The sequence below is a fragment of the Somniosus microcephalus genome, unplaced genomic scaffold (assembly GCF_052327205.1).
Source record: "Somniosus microcephalus isolate GS21.2 unplaced genomic scaffold, FLI_Smic_1.0 unresolved_chr1, whole genome shotgun sequence".
Taxonomy (NCBI): domain Eukaryota; kingdom Metazoa; phylum Chordata; class Chondrichthyes; order Squaliformes; family Somniosidae; genus Somniosus; species Somniosus microcephalus.
Window position 1 is genome coordinate 162970304 of NW_028225179.1, and position 14844 is coordinate 162985147.

The 14844-nt window shown below is 49.2% G+C and overlaps 1 protein-coding gene across 1 annotated transcript; it reads right to left on the reverse strand.

The window, feature by feature from the left end:
* Positions 1-2046: 2046 nt before the first annotated feature.
* LOC147096437 (N-acetyllactosaminide alpha-1,3-galactosyltransferase-like) lies at positions 2047-6472 on the reverse strand. The gene is made up of 3 exons (XM_085973822.1): positions 6393-6472; positions 5063-5200; positions 2047-2788 (listed from the first exon to the last, which is right to left on the reverse strand). The coding sequence occupies exons 1-3, from the start codon at positions 6470-6472 to the stop codon at positions 2104-2106; spliced, it is 903 nt and encodes a 300-aa protein (XP_085829948.1). The 3' UTR covers positions 2047-2103.
* Between the last annotated feature and the right edge of the window lie 8372 nt (positions 6473-14844).

The window sequence follows — 14844 nt, forward strand, 5'->3', positions numbered from 1 at the left end:
GGGAAAGGATCGGACAGAGTCAACATGGATTTACAAAGGGTAAATCGTGTTTGACTAATCTGCTGGAATTTTTTGAGGAAGTAACTGGTAAAATAGATGGGGGAGAGCCAGTGGATGTGGTGTACCTTGACTTCCAGAAAGCCTTCGATAAGGTTCCACACAAAAGATTATCATGCAAAATTAAGGCTCATGGGATTGGGGGCAAAGTAGTAACGTGGATAGAGAACTGGCTGGCGGATAGAAAACAGAGAGTTGGAATAAACGGCTCGTTTTCGGAGTGGCAGGCAGTGACCAGCGGGGTGCCGCAAGGATCTGTCCTGGGACCCCAGCTGTTCACAATATATATAAATGATCTGGATCAGGGAATTGGATGCAATATTTCCAAATTCGCTGACGACACTAAACTAGGAGGAGGGGTGGGCTCTGATGAGGATGTCAGGAGGCTACAGTGCGATTTGGACAGGTTGGGGGAATGGGCGGATACGTGGCAGATGCAGTATAATGTGGATAAATGCGAGGTTATCCACTTTGGGGGTAAAAACAGGAGGGTAGATTATTATCTAAACGGCAATAGATTGGGAGATGGGGAAGTGCAGAGGGACCTGGGTGTTCTTGTGCACCAGTCACTGAAGGAGAGCATGCAGGTGCAACAGGCGATTAAGAAGGCAAATGGTATGTTGGCCTTCATATCAAGGGGGTTCGAGTATAGGAATAGGGATACCTTACTACAGCTGTACAAGGTGCTGGTGAGACCGCATCTGGAGTATTGTGTACAGTTTTGGTCGCCCCATCTGCGGAAGGATGTTCTTGCCATGGAAAGAGTGCAACGGCGATTCACCAGGCTGATACCTGGAATGGCGGGAATGACCTACGAAGAGAGATTAAATAGTTTGGGCTTGTACTCACTGGAGTTTAGAAGATTGAGAGGGGATCTCATCGAAACATATAAAATTATGGCAGGCCTGGACAGGCTGAATTGAGAGAGAATGTTTCCAATGGCCGGGGAGCACAGAACCAGGGGCCACAGTCTAAAAATAGCGGGCAAATCATTTAAAACAGAGATGAGGAAGAATTTCTTCACTCAAAGAGTGGTGAGCCTGTGGAATTCCCTGCCACAGAGGGCTGCGAAGGCTAATTCAATAAATATTTTCAAGAGAGAATTGGATATATTTCTGAAGGCTAAGGGGATTAAGGGTTACGGAGAAAAGGCGGGGACGGGGTACTGAACTGGTAAGATCAGCTATGATCTCAGACGAAGATCAGCCATGATCTCATTGAATGGCGGAGCAGGCTCGAAGGGCCGAATGGCCTACTCCTGTTCCTATCTCTATGTTTCTATGAGACCTGGGTGTCCTTGTGCGCCAGTCGCTGAAGGTAAGCATGCAGGTGCAGCAGGCGGTTAAGAAGGCAAATGGTATGTTGGCCTTCGTAGCGAGAGGGTTCGAGTACAGGAACAAGGATGTCTTGCTACAGTTGTACAGGGCCTTGGTGAGACCGCACCTTGAGTATTGTGTGCAGTTTTGGTCGCCTTACCTGAGGAAGGACGTTCTTGCCATGGAAGGAGTTCAGTGAAGATTCACCAGGCTGATACCTGGGATGGCAGGAATGACGTATGAGGAGAGATTGTGTCGATTGGGCTTATACTCACTGGAGTTTAGAAGAATGAGAGGGGATCTCATCGAATCCTATAAAATTCTGTCGGGCCTGGACAGACTAGATGCAGGAAGGATGTTTCTGATGGCCGGGGAGTCCAGAACCAGGGGTCATAGTCTAAGGATAAGGGGTAAGCCATTTAGGACTGAAATGAGGAGGAATTTCTTCACCCAGAGAGTGGTGAACCTGTGGAATTCTCTGCCACAGAGGGCGGTGGAGGCCAGCTCATTAAATATATTCAAGAAAGAGTTGGATATATTTCTTAAGGCTAAAGGGATCAAGGGATATGGGGAGAAGGCAGGGACAGGGTACTGAATTTGGATGATCAGCCATGATCTCATTGAATGGCGGAGCAGGCTCGAAGGGCCGAATGGCCTCCTCCTGCTCCTATCTTCTATGTTTCTATGATGAAAGTCCAGCAATAGGAAAGGTTTAGGAGAATCCTCCCATTCAGTTTTCCCGTAATTTGTGGTACTCCTTAGGCATCCACTTCATTCTGATATATCTCATCTTCTCGGGCCGAGTTACGTCCCAAGAATACTCGGGCGATAAGAGTTTGGTGGGTTTGTGATCCAGGAAATAACGGTTCACATGACTCTCGTCATGCCAAATCGCCTCGATGCCGTTCCTTTTGTCTCTCTTTATCCCTTCCTCACAGCGCCTAGTCAGGTTGTAAACCAAATCCACCCTCCCTCCGAAAACAGCCGCATGGTAATAGAAATCTCCGTCGCCTGGTGCAATGTAAGCGTCCGAGCTGGGTCTGTGTTCATAGGGGTATTCCTTTTTAGGGTGTTTGAACCACCAGGCATGGACCTGAGCTACCGAGTCTCCCAAAGCCTCCGCTCCGAAGCGGCCCACAAACACCTGGTCGACGTCCAAGCAGAAAAGGTAGCTCACCTCGAACTGGCTGCGATTCTGGATGAGGTGGCTGATTTGCTGCATCCGCATCATGCTGATGTCCTGCCAGCGGGAATATTTGGGAACCTGGATCACGGCCATGTTCCGTTTGGGAGCGAGCTGTAAATCGGGGACCTTGGAGACATTGTCCACCACCACGTAGTAGATCACCCGGTGTCCTATCATGTAGTGCTTCTCCGCCAACTCCAAGAAGTTCCTCAGATACCTGTCAAGGTACCTGATGAAAGGACAATTCATCTCAGGTTATTTCAAGCACCAAACTCCACTCAAACACAAACAAGAGCTTTCTTTTTCCTCCTGGGTGAGATGTCATTGACAGGAATAAAAACACAAAATGCTGGAAATACTCAGCAGGTCAGGCAGCATCTGTAGAGAGAGAAACAGAGTTAACGTTTCAGGTCGATGACCCTTCGTCAGAACTCCTGAACAGACCTGACAAAGGGTCATCGACCTGAAACGTTAACTCTTGTTTTTCTCTCCATAGATGCTGCCTGACCTGCTGAAGATTTCCAGCATTTTCTGTTTTTATTTCAGATTTCCAGCATCCGCAGTATTTTGCTTTTGTATTAGTGTCATTGACAGGATGTCAGCAAACTAAAATTCTCACTGAAGGAGTGAGTCGAGGCGAAATTCCCTTACACGAGGGTGCTGGGAATGAAATTATTTGCATCTTTTACAGGTAAACTGGATAAATATTTGCAGTAAAGGAAGAGACAGGGCTATGGGGAGAAAGTGGGGCAGAGGGATTAGTATAGGATTGATGCAGGGATATGGGGAGTGATTGGGAGTGGGATTAGTTTGGGATTGGTACAGGGCTATGGGGAGAAAGCGGGATAGTGGGCTTAGTTTAGGATTGATGCAGGGCTATGAGCAGTGAGCGGGGCAGTGGGATTTAGGATTGATACAGGGCTATCGGCAGTGAGTTGGACAAATAGGGTTAGTTTGGGATTGATACAGGTCTATAGGGAGAAAGCGAGGCAGTGGACTTAGTTTAGGATTGATACAAGGCTATGGGAAGAGCGGGACAGTGGAATTAGTTTAGGTTTGGTACAGGGCTATCGGGAGAGAGCGAGGCATGGGATTAGTTTGGGATTGATACAGGGCTATGGGGAGTGAGCAGGGCAGTGGGATTAGTTTAGGGTTAATACAGGTCTATGGGGAGAGAGTGGGGCAGTGGGATTAGTTTGGGATTGATACACTGCTATGGGGAGTGAGCGGGGCAGTGGAATTAGTTTAGGATTAATACAGGTCTATGGGGAGAGAGTGGGGCAGTGGGATTAGTTTGGGATTGATACATTGTTGTGGAGATAGAGCGGGGCAGTGGGATTAGTTTGGGATTTAAACGGCTCTGGGGAGGGAGTGGGACAGTGGGATTAGTTTAGGATTGATACATGGTTGTGGGGAGAGAGCGGGGCTGTGGGATTAGTTTGGGATTGACACAGGGCTATGGGGTAGAGCGGGGCTGTGGGATTAATTTAGGTTTGATACAGGGCTATGTGGAAATAGCAGGACAGTGGGATTAGTTTGGATTGACAGGGCTATGGGGAGAGCGTGGCAGTGGGATTAGTTTGGGGATTGATGCAGGGCTATGGGGAGAGAGCAGGGCAGTGGGATTAGTTTGGATTGATACAGGGCTATGGGGAGTGAGCGGGGCAGTGGGATTAGTTTGGGGATTGATACAGGGCTATGGGGAGAGAGCAGGGCAGTGGGATTAGTTGGATTGATACAGGGCTATGGGGAGAGAGCGGGGCATTGGGATTAGTTTGGATTGATACAGGGCTATGGGGAGTGAGCGGGGCAGTGGGATTAGTTTGGGGATTGATACAGGGCTATGGGGAGAGAGCAGGGCAGTGGGATTAGTTGGATTGATACAGGGCTATGGGGAGTGAGCGGGGCAGTGGGATTAGTTTGGGGATTGATACAGGGCTATGGGGAGAGAGCAGGGCAGTGGGATTAGTTGGATTGATACAGGGCTATCGGGAGAGAGCGGGGCAGTGGGATTAGTTTGGGATTGATACAGGGCTATGGGGAGAGAGCGGGGCAGTGGGATTAGTTTGGATTGATACAGGGCTATGGGGAGTGAGCGGGGCAGTGGGATTAGTTTGGGATTGATACAGGGCTATGGGGAGAGAACAGGGCAGTGGGATTAGTTGGATTGATACAGGGCTATGGGGAGAGAGCGGGGCAATGGGATTAGTTTGGGATTGATACAGGGCTATGGGGAGAGAGTGGGGCAGTGGAATTAGTTTGGGATTGATACAGGGCTATTGGGAGAAAGTGGGATTTGTTTGGGATTGATACCGGGCTATGGGAGCGTGCGGGGCAGTGGGATTAGTTCAGGATTGATACAGGGCTATGGGCTGGATATGACAGAATGCAGTGATAATTCACTTTCAATTTTGGCCAATATATTAGAGAACAATGGAACTGTGAAATGAGTGGGTTGCAAAACAGGTGGTTAATGTCTTTTTGCTCTCAGACAGAATCTTACCGTCCAATTGCAAAAACAGTCAGCCCAATCACCGTCTCCTTTTCCATGTAGAATAGATCCCGCTCCACCGGGTCAAATGTCTCCTCCCAGATTATAGGGGCATCCCACGGGCTGATTGTCTGCTGGTCGGTGACGGCACTTAAAACAGAATAAAGATGTTAGCAGCAGCGCTAAAGGGAGGGTTCCCCCACCGTGACGTGCTCTCATTCAACAGCCTCCCCTGGTGGAAACTGATCACAAGGAAAGGGCCACAGTGGCTTTAAAAAACAGAGAAGTTGGATTAGAGCAGTATCGAACCTTGGTTAGACCACACTTGGAGCACTGCTCACTGTTCTGGTCACCACATTACAAACAGGATATGAGAGGCACTGGTGAAGATGCAAAAAAGATGGACAAGGATGATACCAGAACTGAGAGGTTAATCCCTATCAGGAAAGACTGAACAGGCTGGGGCTCTTTTCTCCGGAAAAGAGAGAGGGCTGAGGGGTGACCTGATCGAGGGCTTTCAAATTATGAAAGGGTTCAATAGGGTAGACGTAGATAAAATGTTTCCACTTGTGGGGGAATCCAAAATTAGGGGCATTAAATATAAGATAGTCATCAATAAATCTGATGGGGTATTCAGGAGAAACTTCTTTACCCAGAGAGTGGTGAGAATGTGGATCTCACTGCCACATGGAGTGGTTGGGACAAATAGCATAGACATAGTTAAGGGGAAGCTCGATAAAGACATGAGGGAGAAAGGAATAGAAGGAAATGCTGATAGGGTGAGATAGAGGGGTGGCTGGAGGCTCGCGTGGAGCCTGGACACCAGCAAGGGCCAGTTGGGCGGAATGGCCTGTTTCTGGGCTGTAAAGTCGATGTAATTCTGTGCAATCTTTGATCACATTTGGCCGTGGGATCTTCTACGTCCACCCGAGAGAGCAGACGGGGCCTCGGTTTAACGTCTCATCCGAAAGACGGGCACCCCTGACACCGCAGCACTCCCTCAATGCTGCACTGGGAGTGTCGGCCTGGATTACGGGCTCAAGTCTCTGCAGTGGGGACTCGAATCCACGAGCTTCTGACTCCGAGGCGAGAAATGAAATGAATATCGGGCGGTCTCTGTACCGGGCGGCTGATCAGCGAGTTGAAAATTTACCCCACTCTTCCAATTGAGGGACCAATGGATGAGCTCCCTCAGTCTCACGCTTCAGCAAGTTAGAGGTCAGTGAAGCCGCACTTTGACCCCGTCCCCCTCCCCAAACTGTTGACAAAGTACCACAAAGATTGGCTTTGTGGTACTTAGTTATAGAGGTCGGGTGAAGAGTGAGTATGGTCTATTACACACCTGGCATTGAACCAGAATAAAGGGTTTCCCTCGGCGACTTCATTCCTCCGTTCAAACCGTTTCTTCTCATCATTCTGCATCCAAGAGCTGGTGAAGAGACAAAACAAGATGAGGTCGAGGGTGGGGGGGGGGCTGGTGGCATTTATTGACCACAGTGAATTCTAGCTAGTACTATCGGGTTACCTCAGGTTAAGACAAGTGCTGTAAAGCTCAGAACATTAGTCACCCAGATGGAAAGGAATCCAGAAGGTGCTGGAATACACGGAGGCTGATGGGGCTCGGGAAACATGAAGACACGGGGCGGTGTGGGGCTGGGGGGGATAGAGATCCTGCTGCTTTACACCAGTCATACCAGCACAAGCTGTGCAGAATTGGCCAAACCAAAAAAAGAGCAATGAATCTGTGGTGAGTGTTTCCTGTTCCGGTCTCACTGTGGACTGAGGTGAGTGTTACCTGTCCCACTCTCACTGTGGACTGAGGTGAGTGTTACCTGTCCCGGTCTCACTGTGGACTGAGGTGAGTGTTACCTGTCCCGCTCTCACTGTGGACTGAGGTGAGCGTTTCCTGTCCCACTCTCACTGTGGACTGAGGTGAGTGTTACCTGTCCCGGTCTCACTGTGGACTGAGGTGAGTGTTACCTGTCCCGGTCTCACTGTGGACTGAGGTGAGTGTTTCCTGTCCCGGTCTCACTGTGGACTGAGGTGAGTGTTTCCTGTCCCGGTCTCACTGTGGACGGAGGTGAGTGTTACCTGTCCCGGTCTCACTGTGGACTGAGGTGAGTGTTACCTGTCCTGCTCTCACTGTGGACTGAGGTGAGTGTTACCTGTCCCGGTCTCACTGTGGACTGAGGTGAGTGTTACCTGTCCCGGTCTCACTGTGGACTGAGGTGAGTGTTACCTGTCACGGTCTCACTGTGGACTGAGGTGAGTGTTACCTGTCCCGGTCTCACTGTGGACTGAGGTGAGTGTTACCTGTCCCGCTCTCACTGTGGACTGAGGTAAGTGTTATCCCACAGTGCTCTCTGCCCTTCAACAGTGCAGATTGATGTACATAATCTGTACTGGATCTCCCTCTACACGTTTCAGCACACCGTGGACTGAGGGTGTGTCTCCAGTGCTGTTGTGTCGTTCTCGTCTTATACAAATCTTGTCATGACCTGAAGAACACTTTGATGTCAGGTGTACACAAACATGGAAGAAAAGGAGAATATGTCCATTTAAAATGTCACTTACTTGTTTACAGCAGAACGAAAATGAAAGTAAAGGGCTGACAGCACTGCCACACACACCAATGCAATAAAGACCTTCTGTCTCTGGCCAGCACCTTTGACCTGGAAGTAAGAATATTTTTATTTTAGTACAGTTCTTAGTTGAGTTGGACTGACCAATAATGAACAGAATCCAGGCTCCTCATAGCAGCCCCTTTACCGAGGAGCAAGAGTGATTTTTGGTCCTCGGACACCACAATAAAATTCGGGGTTAAATGGTTCAAGATACACGTTTGAGGTGTAGTCACTGTTGTAATGTAGGAAACGCAGCAGCCAATTCTGCACAAACAGCACTGTGATAATCTGTTTTATTCGTGATTTTGATTGAGGGGTAAATATTGGCCAGGACACCGGGGAGAACGTCCCTGCTTTTCTTCGAAATAATGCCGTGAGATCTTTTACACCCAACCGAGAGAGCAGGCGGGGCCTCGGTTTAACGTCTCATCCGAAAGACGGCACCTCCGACAGTGCAGCACTCCCTCAGTACTGCACTGGCAGTGTCAGCCTGGATTTTGTTCTGAAGTGTCTGGAGTGGGACTTGAACCCACAACCTGCTGACTCGGAGGTGAGGGTGCTGCCCACTGAGCCCCAGCTGACAAGGGTCTGATCTGTGTCAGATAATGTCACAAAGAATTAATCCGATGACAGAGGTCATTCTACCCATGCAGTTTATCCTCCCGTAGAAATCTGTGCAATGCCATGGCAGATTGACGAGTGTAGATAAGCTATCTGAGCACTTCAGTTAGATTTCTTCAAATAACTCATTCCCAGGATTCAGGGAGACAAGTTGGGCAATTGAGGGAAATAGACTTGCTGGGCTACGGGGATAGAGCGGGGGGAATGGGACTGACTGGATTGCTCTACAGAGAGCTGGCACGGACTCGATGGGCCGAATGGCACCCTCTGTGCCTTTATGACTCTACGGGGGAGAAATTCGGTATCGCCCCGTTTGGGGCGCGATTATCGGCTGGGCGCAAAGTTTAGCGCCTGGCGCTGATTATCGCCTCCGACAGCAAACTTGGCTTCTATCGCCCCCTGGAGGTGATCGGAGCGCTAAATCAGGCGCTGCACACCTCTATTAAGGTGCTAACGCCGAGGAGCGAGGCGCTACCTCAGAGCGCTGGTGAAGCTCAGGCGATGTCAGTCAGCAATGGAACACAGACACACTGGCGCCGGCCAGTTCTTAAAGGGGAGGGTCGATCTTGCTCTCCATCCACACCCTGCTCATTGCAGCCTTGAATCTCGGCCTGGAGAGACCTGTACATCAATTCTGCTGGAAAGAACAATGGAGCGGCCCAGGGAAAGAGCTCAGAGTGCAGCCCCCACAGTCTCTTCTAAATCGATGCAAGGAAAATCAAATCAAAATGAACCTGCAAAGTGCTGCTCAGTACCCAAAACTCCTTCACACAGCGTTGAATCTCTCCAGAAGTCTCTCTCTCTCAGACTGCGTGGTGCAAAAATGTCACCAACAAACAAAGGCAGGAAGTGGTCACCTTTAAATAGTGCTCCCCCAGTCCCTTCCTGACTGCAAAACGCTCCCCTCAACCTGTCATTGCTAGCGGCAGGCGGTAAGGCAGGGGGCGCCACTCAATATCCGGTCCGGGGCGCTACGCACTCGACTGACATCACCGTCTGCCGGCGCAGGAGATCGTGGCGGTAGTGTTTAGCGCTGCCGCAAAATGTCTGGTCAATTTCGTGAGTGGCGCAAACATCGCCGCGCCCGGGCACTGGTTGCTTTGCGCCCTCTTAGGGCGCTAACAGGAGGCGCAAAGAACCAAATTTTTCCCATGACTCTATGATTCACTATCGCTACATATAATTCATCTGAATCGCTCAGTTAGATCCCAGCCTGCAACTCACTCCCTAATAGCCATTATTTTATATATTTAAACCATCTAAAAACCAACTAGATTCCATCATGTAGCTTTTTTGAGTATCCATTATTCTGTATATAAATGGTCTGATCCCCTTGATTAGATTCTGGCCTGTAACTCACTCCCAGGCACCTCCAGAAATATATCAGTCACCAGTCTGTAACATGGTACTGTACTTAAATTGCTCCGATTGTTACTGGACAATCAATAAATGCCAACTACTTTTTCTCCTTTGCATTTTTCAATTCAATTCAATTCAATTTTATTTGTCATATATGCAGCAGACGTGTGTACTGCACAATGAAGTGTTGATTTTTACGAGTCCTCCCAACATTGGAATAAATATGGCATAACAATGATAAAAATACTAATAGAAAGACAGTAATAATAAATTAAACAACAGTAATAAATAATAATAAATTAATCGTTCATGAGTCTTATGGCCTGGGGGTAGAAGCTGTTTCGAAACCTGCTGGTACGAGACCGTATGCTTCGGTATCTCTTACCGGCCGGGAGCAGGGCGAAGAGGTTGTGGCTGGGGTGACTCGTGTCTTTAATGATTCTCAGGGCCTTCCCCCGGCACCTCTCGGGGTAGATATCCTGCACAGCAGGATATTTGCAGTGTCGATTCCTGGATCTCCCTTATTTTTCCGGCGGACAAAAGAGTCGTTTTCTTTTATTCTGCACCTTTTTTTTATTCACGCGATGTGGGTGTCTCTAGCGTTATTGCCCATCCGATTGCCCTTGAGAAGGTGGTGGTGAGCCGCCTTCTTGAACCGCAGTCCGTGTGGCGCAACTGAGTGACTTGCTCGGCCATTTCGGAGGGCAGTTAAAGAGTCACCCACAGTGCTGTGAGTCACATATAGGCCAGACCGGGTAAGGATGGCAGATTTCCTTCCCTAAAGGACATTAATGAACCACGTGGGTTTTCACAACAATCTGCGAGTAACATGGTCACCATTACTGATACTAGTTTTTATTAAATTCCAGATTTATTTCATTAACTGAATTTAAATGCCCCAGCTGCTGTGGTGGGATCTGAACTCGCGTCTGATGAATCATAGAGTCATAACAGCACAGAAGGAGGCCATTCAGCCCATCGAGTCCGTGCCAGCTCTCTGTAGAGCGATCCAGTCAGTCCCATTCCCCCCGCTCTATTCCCAGTAGTCCTGCAAGTTTATTTCCCTCAAGTGCCTATCCAGTCTCCCCTTGAAAACATCAAAAACAATCAGTGGCCCCAGCACTGACCCTTGGGGAACACCACTGTCTACCATCCTCCAGTCTGCCAATTTCCACAACTCACTGTTTTCTGTCCTTAAGCCAATTCCTTATCCAAGCTGCCACTGACCCACCTATTTATGAGCCTCAATTTTGTTAACCAGCCTTCTATGTGATACTTTGTCAAACGCCTTCCTAAAGTCCATTTGGACAACTTCCATTGCATTTCTTTAATCAATCCTCCCTGTTACTTCATCAAAACATTCAATTAGATTAGTTAAACATGATCTGCCTTTTACAAATCCGTGTTGGCTCTCCTTAATTAGCTTAAACCTCTCCAAGTGCCCATTAATTTTTTCCTTGATTATTGTTTCTAAAACTTTACCCACCACTGATGTTAAACTGACCGGCCTGTAGTTACTAGGATTGTCCTTACAACCTTTATTGAAGAACGGTGTCACATTTGCCACTTTCCAATCCTCATGTACTTCCCCCGTATCGAGGGAAGATTGGAAAATTATGGCAAGCCCTTCGCTATCTCCTCCCCCAATTCCCTTAGCAACCTGGGATGCAAACCATCTGGACCAGGCCACCTGTCCACTCTAAGCATACCCAGCCTTTCTAGTACATTGGGTGACCGCTTTGCGGAACACCTCCGTTCAGTCCGTAAGGATGACCCCGAGCTTCCGGTCGCCTGTCATTTTAATTCACCGCCCCATTCCCACTTGGACCTCACCGTCCTTGGCCTCTTGTATTGTTCCACGGAAGCTCACCGTAAACTCGAGGAACAGCACCTCATCTTCCGATTAGGCACTTTACAGCCTTCCAGACTCAATATCGAGTTCAACAATTTCAGATCATAACCTCGGCCCCCATTACATTTTTACTTATTTTTTATCCACACCTTTGTTTTGGCCCTTCCCCCTCCCCCCCCCCCTTTTTCTCTCTCCCACATGGCAGCTGTCTCCCATTCAGCCAGCGCATTTCACACCTAATCTAGAGCCGTCTTTTGTCTCCACTAGTCCGACCACCATCTCTTCTCGTTTTGAATACCTCTTAATGTCTCTTCTCTTTTGTTCTCTCCCAGCCCGGCCTCTCAATCTATTTCATTTCCTGTGCCTTTCCAGTCTTGACAAAGGGTTTGACTCGAAACATCGACTCTGTTTTCTCTCCACGGATGTTGCCTGGCCTGCTGAGCTTTTGCAGCATTTTCTGTTGGTATTTCGGATTTCCAGCATCCGCAGTATTTTGCTATCTTTCTAGTACATCCTGTCTATCAATTTTCACCCCTTCCATTGCTTCTAACTTTTCCACTCGCCCTGCGCCTCATTGTTGGATTGAGTAATCCATGAACATCCTGTAATATAACCACTGCGCCACTGTTTCCTACAATCCACCTGTACGCCCTGAATATATATTCCACTCGTTAACTCACTTCCTGGCATCAATTATACAATATTTTAAACCATCTGGGCCCCTCAATTATAATCCCACCTGCGCTCACTCCCAATGATCCAGTTTTTCAAGTATGAACAATCTTCTGGTCACAGTTTTGTTGCTGTACTGTGTATAAAGCTGACTGAGCTGCTTCAGCAGATCACAGCTTAGCAATTACTTCTCAACAGTCATCGCTCTTCCTGTAAACGCTCTGAGGCTGAACCAGACTCTTCATTTTCAAATAAAGCTGTTGGACTATAACCTGGTGTTGTGTGACTTCTGACATTTGTCCACCCCAGTCCAACACCGGCATCTCCACATCAGACTCTTCACAACCTTGGTGTCTGATTTCACCACGGAAGGAGCTGCCGACCACATATCCGCGCCATCACTAAGACTGTCTAATTCCAGCTCTGGAACATCGCCCGACTCTGCCCCCTTGCCTCAGCTCATCCGCTGCTGAAACCCTCATCCACGCCCTTGTTACCTCTAGACGTGACTATTCCAACGCACTCCTGGCCGGCCTCCCGTGTTCTACCCTACGTAAACTTGAGGTGATCCAAAACTCGGCTGCCCGTGTCCTAACTCGCACCAAGTCCCGTTCGCCCATCACCCCCTGTGCTCGCTGACCTACACTGGCTCCCGGTTAAGCAACACATCGATTTTAAAATTCTCATAATTGCTTGCAAATCCTTCCATGGCCTCACCCCTCCCTATCTCCTCCACTCCTCCTGCCCCACATCATCCAATATATCTGCACTTCTCTAATTCCGCCCTCTTGTGCATCCCCAGTTTTAATCGCTCCACCATTGGCGGCCGTGCCTTCAGCTGCCTAGGGCCGAAGCTGTGGAATTCCCTCCCTAAATCTCTCCAGCCTCTCTACCTCTCTCTCCCTCCTTTAAGACGCTCATTAAAACCTACCTCTTTGACCAAGCTTTTGATCACCTGCCCGAATATCTCCTTGCTTGTGGGTCCCTGTCAAATTTTGTTTGATAACCCGTTGGGACGTTGTGCTACGTTAAAGGCGCTGTATAAATTCCAGTTGTTGTTGTCACTATTCTCAATCCTCAAAGCACGAATTGCAATCGAGGTAAATGCAGCTAAACTCCCTCGACCCTCTGCTGCATTCCAGCAGGCAAAACATTTTAGGCTGATTGTATTTGATTCTCTTCAGGCTGATTGACACTGTTTGAATCTGCCGTTCGGAAGACCTTGTGATCCAAACCGAATTTATTTTAATTTGTATTTGGGTGGAAAATAATCTCGTGTTGCCTCAGGATTCGAACGTGTAACAAATTTATACCAGACCAAAGCTTTTAACAAATAAATGTTAAAGAGGAAAGATCTACTCGTCCCCCAGCACCAATACACGAATGATCTCAGCCACCAGTCTAGAACACGGTCCTTACCTCCATTCTCGGTATTTCGCTCCTCCTGTTATTGGACAATCTCAATGCAAACTACTTTTTCTTTCCTACATTCACAATGTTGATTTCTGGATCATCCTTGTCTCTGTGTTCAGTATCTCACCTCTCCACACAGAAGACTAATCCCTCTTTATTTATTTGTTCCTCCTCCGAATAATAATTGGACAAGGTGTGGTGCCCAGCGTCTGTGAAAATTCAGGGGCGGATTTAAATTACAGGAAACTCTCATTCAAACGGCAACTAAATATACGGAATTCTCTATTAACGGGCAAAATTCAGGAGTAGGTTCAGGTAAGTTTTACTGTATATTAGTGGCCGTGTAACCGGGGTTCCTGCACAAGTGGCCGTGTAACCGGGGTTCCTGCACCTGTGGCCGTGTAACCGGGGGTCCTGCACAAGTGGCCGTGTAACCGGGGTTCCTGCACCTGTGGCCGTGTAACCGGGGGTCCTGCACAAGTGGCCGTGTAACCGGGGTTCCTGCACCTGTGGCCGTGTAACGGGGACTCCTGCACATGTGGCCGTGTAACCGGGACTCCTGGATCTGTGGCCGTGTAACCGGGGTTCCTGCACCTGTGGCCGTGTAACCGGGGTTCCTGCACCTGTGGCCGTGTAACCAGGGTTCCTGCACCTGTGGCCGTGTAACCGGGACTCCTGGATCTGTGGCCGTGTAACCGGGGTTCCTGCACCTGTGGCTGCGTAACGGGGCTCCTGCACAAGTGGCCGTGTAACCGGGGTTCCTGGATCTGTGGCCGTGTAACCGGGACTCCTGGATCTGTGGCCGTGTAACCGGGGTTCCTGCACCTGTGGCCGTGTAACCGGGGTTCCTGCACCTGTGGCCGTGTAACCGGGGTTCCTGCACCTGTGGCCGTGTAACCAGGGTTCCTGCACCTGTGGCCGTGTAACCGGGACTCCTGGATCTGTGGCCGTGTAACCGGGGTTCCTGCACCTGTGGCTGCGTAACGGGGCTCCTGCACAAGTGGCCGTGTAACCGGGGTTCCTGGATCTGTGGCCGTGTAACCGGGACTCCTGGATCTGTGGCCGTGTAACCGGGGTTCCTGCACCTGTGGCCGTGTAACCAGGGTTCCTGCACCTGTGGCCGTGTAACCGGGACTCCTGGATCTGTGGCCGTGTAACCGGGGTTCCTGCACCTGTGGCTGCGTAACGGGGCTCCTGCACAAGTGGCCGTGTAACCGGGGTTCCTGGATCTGTGGCCGTGTAACCGGGACTCC

Excerpts from the sequence above, each read along its gene's own strand:
- LOC147096437 (XM_085973822.1), bottom strand. The coding sequence starts at position 6,472 with ATGCAGAATGATGAGAAGAAACGGTTTGAACGGAGGAATGAAGTCGCC. Across the intron at positions 5,201-6,392 it reads TTATTCTGGTTCAATGCCAG|TGCCGTCACCGACCAGCAGA; the intron begins GTGTGTAATAGA and ends TTCTGTTTTAAG. Across the intron at positions 2,789-5,062 it reads ACTGTTTTTGCAATTGGACG|GTACCTTGACAGGTATCTGA; the intron begins GTAAGATTCTGT and ends TCCTTTCATCAG.